Genomic DNA, 9,985 nt, shown 5'->3' with positions numbered 1-9,985 from the left:
CATTTATCCATTATCTAGGGTATAATTATTTTCTCTGTAAATAAGAAAATCTCCGTATCCAGCTCTCTTTAGCATAATTTTTTTTTTTTTTTTTTTTTTTTTACCTGTTATGAAAATATTAAACTTTCTAACGTCAATTCTTTTGTTTTCAGGGAGGTATGATTGCCATTAGGGTCGCTATGACCCGTCCAGAGATGTTTGATGGCGTCGTGCTCATGGGTCCCGCCATTTCTCCAAACCCAAGGGAAGCAACCCCCGCCCGCATCTTCCTGGCCCGACTAGTCGCCAAGATATGCCCCCACATGCCTGTAAGTACTTTCTCGTTAAACCTAGACAAATATATTTTTATTCATTAAGTAATGATAATGAGAAAAAATAAAGAATAAATGTCAGCCTTGCATGTATAGTTAGGAAAAATCAACTTAATCAATAGAAATTGATGAGCGTTTCTATAAAAGAATAGATGTTGCACTGAGCTTGATATTCGTCATATGACTAAACAGTAATATCAAATGTTTAGTGATTCAAATAAACTGCTTGTTTCATTATGAATTGAACCATAAAGGTGTTCTATTTTATTATTGTTTCAGGTTGCAAAGATACGATTGCAAAATGTTACTCGGGATGAAGATATGCTCAGTCGACTTCGGAAGGATCCACTCAGGTAAGGTCCTGCCATCCAGGGCTGCCGTTTCGTAGAATTTTGTACCAAAATGTAGAAAAATAGCGGCATGTGGCAACTGCACGAGGAAAATTTTTCTACATATCAGCGGGCTGTTCAAAAAATTTAAAAACTCAAGCTGTTGTTTAGAAATTTTATAACTAGTTATCAAATAATAAATGGTACATCAAAATATATTACTTTTATTGGTAATTACGTTACTTATAAAATATTATACCCCCAAAAGATACGTTTTTAAGGTGTAGACAAAATTATACGCAAAAGTTTCGGCTTTCTTGTTGCGATAATAATATATATATATATATATATTTTTTTACTGAATATGTTAGGGCATGAGGGCCTTATATACATTCAAGAATATAAAAAAAAAAATAGAACCAACATTTTGTCAAAGTTTGACAAGTATATCTTGCTATGAAAGTCGGCACACGCCCGATGAAAATATATGCCCCGGTAAGGCAACACTCCCATTTTACACGGCAGTGTAGAAAATGCGGTAACTGCTGCCATCCTATACATACATACTGTGTGCGTGTGTGTCTGTATATATATATATATATATATATATATATATATATATATATATATATATATATATATATATATATATATATATATATATAATCAATCTTTTAGACACTATATTTTTATCCCCAGGTCTTCGTGATACCCACCCATCTCAGACCACTCCCTTCAATAATATGAATATTGTGATCAAATCTCCCCTTTCTGTCTTCCAGTCTCTATCTCTCTCTTTCTATGTGTTTATTAGTTCATTACACGTCTTCCCTCCCCCTTTCTTTCCCCAACTTCATCTTCATGCAAACATCAGTAGGCAAACTAAAAATAGGATTTTCATCTTGGTGTAAGTGATTAGATGCATTGTACCAGGAATGATGATATCCTCAAGCATAGAAACACTGATTAATGTCAACAAAAAATTACGTATTCGAAAATATAAATAGAATCAAGGAACCAGCAGAAGAGAGGAGAGAATCAAGGAACCAGCAGAAGAGAGGAGAGAATCAAGGAACCAGCAGAAGAGAGGAGAGCATAAGTAGAAGAATAAAATAAATAAAAAGAATAGATAAATAAAGATAATGACAATAATATTAATCAAATAAAGGGAGAGGCTCCTTGTTTCTCAATAAGTACTTGTCTCAGACATTATCAAATGTCGCGTAGCTTTGGTGTTTCTTACATCCCCAAAACATCGTCTGCATATGACGCGTTCAGTACCCCAGTATAAAGAAACGGTGCCACAATATGGGGTTAGAACAGTTTTTATTTTATTTTTTTTTTTAGGTGAAAAAATTATATTACTTTTTGTGGGTTTACAATCCTTTATTTTTCTGGGTTTATAACCCTTCATACTGCCAGGTTTATAAACCTTCATACTGCCAACAGGTACAATGGCGGCTGCATGGCACGGTGGGCTGTGGCTTCTCTGGAGTGCCTGGGTTACATAGAAGCAAACATGAGTGATATTGAATGGCCTTTCCTGATTCTCCATGGAGAAAATGACCTTCTTTGCGAAACAGAAGGCTCAAGGACATTACATAAGAATGCCAAGAGCAAGGACAAAACAATAAAGGTAAGATTCTCTTTTTCTCTCTCTCTCATACTTTTAATCTTTAATTTAACCTCTCCAACAGCTCTTTCTATCCTCATTCTCTCCCTCACCTCTCCATTCCCAACTCTAACAGAGACTACTTCTCTCATAAAAATTCTTGATTGCTCTTAACAGCTTTCCTCCTATCCCATATATTTGCAGTACCTCCCACAGTGCCTTCCTGTCTACCCTGTCATAACCCTTTTCCAAATTCATAAAGGCCCAAAAAGCATCCTTACCTTTTCCTAAGGCTTTTGCACATGTCTGCCTTACCACAAAAATCTGATCCATGCAAGCCCTACCTGTCCTAAACCCACACTGTTCTTCACCAATTACTCCCTCTGTTCATCTCCTAATCCTCTCAAAACCCTTCCCTAAGCCTTCTCAACTACATTCAACAAACTGTTCCCTCTGAAGCTACTGCACTCTCACTTGTCCCCTTTTCCCTTCTAAAGTGGAACTATACAGGCACTCCTCGAGTCCTCTGGCACACTACCCTGTTTTAGACATCAAACAACCTCACCAGCCAGTCCACCATCATTGTACCTCCCTTTTCTAGACACTGCATGACTACCAGGTGCCTTAACTGCTCTCATCATTTTAATAGCTGCTTTCACCTCATCTTCACTTATTTCTCCTCAAATTTTCCTCATTCATCACTGTCATTTTCTTAGTGCTTCCCACTGCAACTACCTTTCCATCCCTATCCTCCTTCACATTTAGCAACTCCCTAAAATACTCTGCCCATCTTCCTCTTACTGTCGTCTCTTCCATTATCATCTCACCATCTTCACCTTTGACCTTTTCTTCTGTACTTGATTCGCCTCCTTTTCCTCTCTTGATTTACTTCCAAACATATTTTTATTACTTTCAGAATTTTCTGTCATATTCTTATCCCATTTCACATCTACTTTTCTCTTTGCCTCCTTTATCTTATGTTTTACTTCTCTCTCTCTCTTTTTTTTACACACCAGCTTTGCACACCTTGTGACTCCCTCCTTGAACCATCGCCATACCAAGATCTACTCTCTCTTTCACTTCTTCCCACTCATCTCTCAGCTTCTTTTTGTACTCCTTTTCTTTCCCATTTAAGCAGTTTACTGTAAGCATCTCCCTAACTTATGCCCTTTTCCTCTTTCTCTGCTCCTCCACTTTCAACTTACCTTCCACCAAAAAATTATCTGATATTCCCCCACTTTCTCCCCTTAGAACATGTACATCCCAAACTCTTGCTGTTCTCCTGGTTACCACTATGTAGTTCATTAAAGCCCTATCTACCCATCCACCACCCTCTCCCATGTGTACTTATGCTTGACTTTCTTCCTAAACACTGTATTTACTATCCTCAGCCCTAGACACATCTCCACCAACTGCTCTCCACTATGATTTTTTCCTGGAACTCCACATTTCCCAACCATTCCATCTATTCATTTCCTACCCTAGCATTACAATCTCCCAATACCATTACATTGACATTTCTTCCCAAACCTTCTATACACTAATTTAAATCTATCCAAAAAGCCTCCCTTTCCTCTACACTATTCTCACTACCAGGCCCATATCACTTGCAAAAACCCACATCTCCCTTCTCATTTTCACCTTCATCCACATTAATTTTCAAAAAACCACCACCTACTCCACCATATGTTGACCTATCTCTTCACTTAGTAGTATAGCCACCGCTTCTCTTCCTTGTCCTCTCTTCACTTCTGAGAACCTCCCCATTACACTTCCAAACTCAAAATTGACCCTCCCTTGCAACTTAGTTTCCCTCATTGCCAACACATCCATCTTTCTTCTCACAAACATACTGCCTATCTTTCCTTTTACTCTCATCTGTACCACATCCATGCACATTAAAAGACCCAAACCTTAGGGTTCTGTTTGGAAAACTCCTCCCAGACCCTCTTATGCTTTTTTTTTTTTTTTTTTTGAGTGTACCCTTTGAGTGGGAACACTCAGTGTCAGCGTTCGTTTCCCCCACCACATGGTTCAGCAAAGAAGGGAAATGAACATTCAGAGGTGTGGTACAAGACAGTACTAAGAGTTTGGGGACAGCATAACAGAAGACAGTCATAGTATAATAAAGTATCATCATTTCTCTGTAGCACAGAAAAAACATGTGTGGCTCTGGTCTGTAGGGGTGCCCCTAAAGTATCAGTTTCATTCTGCTGAGCAATTTTTAACCCCACAATAACATGCAGCTAATGCCACCAGATGGATATTGTGGAGGAGTTATGTTTGACCCCTGCCCACTATCTGAGGCAGGAGTGCAACAAGACACAGCACCTCCACTGCAGGGCCCCACAACCAAAGGTGGTTTACCCCCACTACTTCATTACACCAACTTTGGCAGCTGAGCCCGGCTGTGGTGCTGTACTATTAGTATATAAATTAAGATAAAGTCTTCTCAGATATGCTATACAATTTACCCAAATATTACTCGTATAAATTGGTACAATAATCTATTTCTTCATGCTTGCAGATCTTCCCCAAGGCTTACCACCACCTATATCTTGAGTTGCCAGATGTGCGACGCCAAGCACTGCAGGACACAGTGGAATGGATCACACACCGTCTTGAACCAAGTAAACATTAGGAGAGAATTGATGGTGTTGGTGCAGTATTTGTTGGTATAGTGTTAATGTCTTAACAAGAACAAGAGTACAAGAAATTTTGGTGTAAACAGGAAACCAGTGCAGTGATTTAAGAGAGATTTTTTAAAATGAAATTACTGAACTTTAGCAAAATGTTGTAAATACAGTGATTGCTGGATGTAACACAGTTGTACGAGCATGCAGCACTGAGATCTGTAGCTTTTTATTTATTTCTTTTATTGTGTACTTGTTAGAATTTGAAATGAGAGTTTAACCAGAATTAGGATTTAGGCATATTGAATATATGTTGTTGAATTTGTCACTAAATGCAAGAAAGTTGATAGAAAAATATTTTGAATTACTAGCCATTTGAAGTGGAAGAGTCTCATTAGGTGCGAGTAACTGCATATCGAGTATCATCATGATTATTGGTAGGCCCTAGACCAGGTTTTGTTTTTGGAGTGATGTACCCACAAAGTTATAATAAGAATTTACAAAATATTTACATTGGCACAGATTTACTTACATAGATGATGTTAAACACATATAGATATTCTAAGTATGCACATTTTGATTCTCATAGATATACAAAGATACTGATACTATGTAGATTGTAGACAAAAAATATGAACATCTTAATTCTGCAAGACATGTTATGGTATTGTGAAGATACAACTTGAAATTTAGAAATTATGATTAAACTTGTTCTAGAGGAAAGATCGTATGCAGTGATTCACACAAGTACAATTCAGTGCATTTATTTAAAAGCAAGAATGAAATGTCAGTGATGCTATAATCACATAAAAGTTGGGTACTCAGATTTTCGAGCATGTGGTGCATGCATAAAATGTCACTATAGCACTGCAGTAGAACAGAATCTGTAGCAAGAGTAGAGGGTTTAGAAATTACAGTAAAACTAGTTCATGTCCAAATAATGCTATAGTGCAATAAACGATGGTCATAATGTACCCTAGTTAGCCTAACACCTGTCCTGTAATCTAGTACAAGCTGAGAGCTTTTGGACTTATGATCTGGGTAATGTAATGAATATTTGAAGAATTTTTTTTTCAAGTTGGTACTGGAGGAATCAGAGATGGGTACCTGCTAGTGGGGATTCTGCAGAATAGACATCTGAGAAATATCTTCCTGCTACCCCTCTTGAACCTGTCAGTTCCCTCACCTTCATCTGCAGGAGATGTTGCCTCAGAGGCTAACACTTTGTCCCTGGGCCAGCCCCAAGATCTCTCTATCAACTTTGACTAGATTCCCTCCACCTATTCACATAAGAAAACCTGACAATCGGTGACTGCTCCTCTCCTATTATTGAAGCTAGTGGTTCAGAAACTGTTCCACACCAGACAACAGTCCAGAGTTGCTTCCCAGAGAGATCTATGGTAAGGCTTGAGGAATTGTGCCAGCCACTGTGGGTTAGGGTTTCTTTTCAGTGAAACTGAAGGCAAAAGTTATTTGTAGAGAAAGTTTGGGAACAAACTTGAAGGTTCAGATATAAAGATATTGGATAGTAAAACTTATGAGCATAAGTGTACAGTATTTTTATTTGGAACAATCACAAGTAAGGTACAAATGATTTTCCATTTGTGAGATGCCTTTGTTCACAGTGATGTACACTGGAAGTGTTAGCTTTCAAATCAATGCAAAGCATGTATAGAACTATGAGGCAAAATACATTGCAAATACAAGACTAGACAATGAAAATAAAGTGAGAATGGAAAATGGTATATTTTGGAAGTAATGCTGGAATGAATTTATTGTGCTGTACAAGGAATTTGCTGGCTAAGATGTGGTTAACAAGTGACACTAAATGTAACTAATTGAGATGTGGAACAAGTGAGGCTTCCAGCTAAGATAAGTGTGCAGACAAGGTTATATCATACTAATTATTGTATTTACAAGGGAAACACAGTGAATTTTTTATAGAGTATATCAATGTTTACCTTTGTTAAACTTTTATCAAAAATATAATAAAAATATTTATGAACTGTTAGAAAGACAGTGGTTGATATAATTTTAAGTTTGTTGATAATGTGACTGTATGTGTTACATAGGGAGAATAGGAAGAAAACTAAGTAGATTGTGTGTTACCACCACATAATGACACTATCAGTGGCAGCCTGTGGTGTGGTCAAGTGGGGAGGTGTGAGTATGTGACATGGTTTCAGCATTCATTACTCCAGGGAGCTACAGCTGTTGTACCTCGAATACATCATGAGAAATGTACATGTTGACACTGCATCATGTCTGTTTGAAGTCTCCCTCAATTTCATCTTGCCACAAGCTGCTGCTGGACACCATACTGACAGTGTGACTTAATGATTATAATTGGACTGCAAGACCTGATGACATAGGACATTTTAACAACTTCAGCAAGGAGCCATATTTTATATACTCTGTTTTTGCTAATGACAAGTATCTCTCAATGTGAAGGGTCTTTCTGCTCATTGAAACCCACTTTGGTGAGTATGTTTGCTTAATGTGGCATAGAACCATCTCTCATTAGCCAGAAGAAAATAAAATATGTCGCCAGGTTAAAGATGTTAAAAGAGAGAACTGTGATGAATGTTAGAGGAAGGGCCAACAATGCAAACTAGCAATAAAGTGTACAAAGTCTGATGTAGGGGTAGGATGTGAATTTCTGCAGTGTAGAAGAAGAACAGTAGTGTTCTTTATAGTTTGACACTTGTTAGGATAGTGTTATTATAGTATACTTCAGCTCTGGTAGAGTAGATGAGAGTAGGGTAGAAAAATCATCAGTATTGCATTTGCAGATACACAGTAGAATAATTTTTGCTTTGTTTTGTGGCAACTGGAAATGTGTTTGCACAGTCTCCATGTTCATGGAGATCTGGAGATAGCTGTCATTGAAGATGTAGCCCTGTTGGTTGACACAGGTTCTTGGATCTGGGCTAACATCTTTCTGAAGAGAAGCGGGTCTGACCAGAGACAGTCACAGAGTTTCTGGACACTGTTGAGTTCTTCTAAGGGAGAAACTGAAGCAACAGATAAAGCTATTATATTTGTTTTTGAGTTGTTAGGGGAGGTTCTTTTTGACATAATTTCTGTTTATTTTGAAATGTAGTGTACTTAGGAAAGGATACAGTTGTGAAACCAGAACTTTTCTGTAGAATTTTTGTTTCCAGGCACAAAATCTCATCGTGGGCAAACATAGGATTTAGATTATGAAGAAAATTTTTGAACAAATGGATTTTGAACATAGAAACTCAAATAGAAATGCTGGCTCCTATTACCAAAACACAAGAGCTAGAAAGTCTGAAATCTAAATTTTATGGATAACCAAAGAAGTACTTATGTTTGGTCTGATGCATGTTATATACAGCCAGTTCATATACAAGTTTGATTTGTCATTGTAAGTAGTTTACGACAGGTTTGAAGTTGCACACTTTGGGTTCAGTGGGTATTTGAAATTATGAAAATAATTTTTGAATTGTTAAATTACTTTCATCATAGATCTCAGTGATCACAAACTCTATTTCACAAAATTAAAGATTCTTTAGGTTATTGCATTATGTAAATGGCAATTTAGATAATCTAATGTTTTGAAGAGGAATCCATCCCAGATGAGATGAGTGTATGCACCCCTTATATGTTATCGTTGATATAATGGTATTTAGCCAACTTGTACATAATAAAGATTTACATCAAATATAAATTTTATTCCATACCTTTATCATTAAGATCAATTAATCAATCCATTGCAACTGGTCACTTTCAGTTAAGGATGAAATCTTTCAATTGTCTGGGTATGGCTAAGGTTATGCAGTGCAATATAGGGTGTTTGGAGCTTTCCGAATGATGGTTCCATCTGGGGCAGTTTGTTTCTGTGGTCAGGCTTATTCTGTGTTGTTATTGCTTTAGTGTGGATTTATTTATTTATTCATTTATCTATTTTATATTTGCATATATATGCAAAATAACCACAGGAGGTTATTTTATATTTTTGTATTATGGTGATGTGATTGCTTGCATATATGTATGTATGTATATATATTTTTTTTCTTTCTTTCTTTCTTTCTTTATTTCTTTCTTTTTTGAAGGAGGATGGAGTTTCAAACTCAGGGAAGGGATTGGTTGGGAAAGAATTTTATTTTGTCCTGCTTCACATTGGCTCCCAACCAGCCATCCATTTATTGCTCTCCTCCTCCCTCCTCTTTCCCAAATAATTATCAGTTGGTTGCCTATTCTGAATCCACTACTGAGCAAAGGCTTCACCCAACTCATTCCATGAATCACATGACTGCCAATCTCTACTGCACTACTTCTGCAAACTTCTACCTCATCTCCCCGCTTATCTGGTCTTCTTTTTTCCGTGCTTCACATATTGCATTGTCCAAGCAGTAGTAATTTTGACCCAATCCTCCTCATTCTTTCATGTTAACTTACCCATCCAATGTCATTCACTCAATATATATCACTCCAGTCTACTTTTTCATCCAGCTTGCCTTTTTCCTGTTCTTATTATTCCCAACATTGCTTTCTCTTTACCTCTTTGTGCTGTCTGTTGTTTTGTCTCCTTAGCTGTCAACAATTTCCAACTCTCACGTGTATGATGCATCCTCCACAAAGAACTAAGATGAAAGAGATAGCAGATGGGTGAACGGTGAGTGCGCATTTGAGCTAGCTACCACACTTACAAGAGGGAAGAAGCCTTTTTTTGTATATAAAACGGATATCCATAGATCATAACTGGGAATCTACAATGTAAACTTCACAATTCAGGCATGCTAGCAGAGAACGTCTTTTGATATTCCTATACTTTGCAAAAAAAAAAAAAAAGATCGACCGATTGATATGCCTTATTATTCAATTCTTATATTACTCGATCAAAATTTTCTCAAGACAGCAGTGAAAATCTCAAGCAAGATGTTCATAATTTTTTTGAAATTGTAACGCCTTGCCTTTACACCTTTCTCGATGTACAAGCAGTCTAATTACAACAATTCCTTTGGCATTTTCTCTAGAAAACTACAATCTACTTGATTGCACACATTTTTTTTGTCGAATAACTACAGTATCTTTAAAAACAACAACAATAATAATAATAATAAAACAAATATT

General features: G+C 36.9%; 1 protein-coding gene across 1 annotated transcript in view; it reads left to right on the top strand.

Annotated features, from left to right (window-relative positions):
- LOC143024792 (monoglyceride lipase-like) overlaps nt 1–8,579 on the top strand; it is a 138,561-nt gene extending 129,982 nt beyond the window's left edge. Inside the window, exons 4-7 of the mRNA XM_076183991.1 lie at nt 153–308; nt 591–664; nt 2,090–2,276; nt 4,780–8,579. Of these exons, the coding sequence (XP_076040106.1) occupies nt 153–308; nt 591–664; nt 2,090–2,276; nt 4,780–4,893 (531 nt within the window). The 3' untranslated portion in view covers nt 4,894–8,579. The remainder of the gene's footprint in view (nt 1–152; nt 309–590; nt 665–2,089; nt 2,277–4,779) is intronic.
- The last annotated feature ends 1,406 nt before the right edge of the window (nt 8,580–9,985 follow it).

Source organism: Oratosquilla oratoria, chromosome 4 (assembly GCF_046742065.1).
Source record: "Oratosquilla oratoria isolate Oo_2021 chromosome 4, ASM4674206v1, whole genome shotgun sequence".
Lineage (NCBI taxonomy): Eukaryota > Metazoa > Arthropoda > Malacostraca > Stomatopoda > Squillidae > Oratosquilla > Oratosquilla oratoria.
The sequence above is the reverse complement of the archived record's forward strand: the minus strand, read 5'-3'. Positions and strand labels throughout refer to the sequence as shown.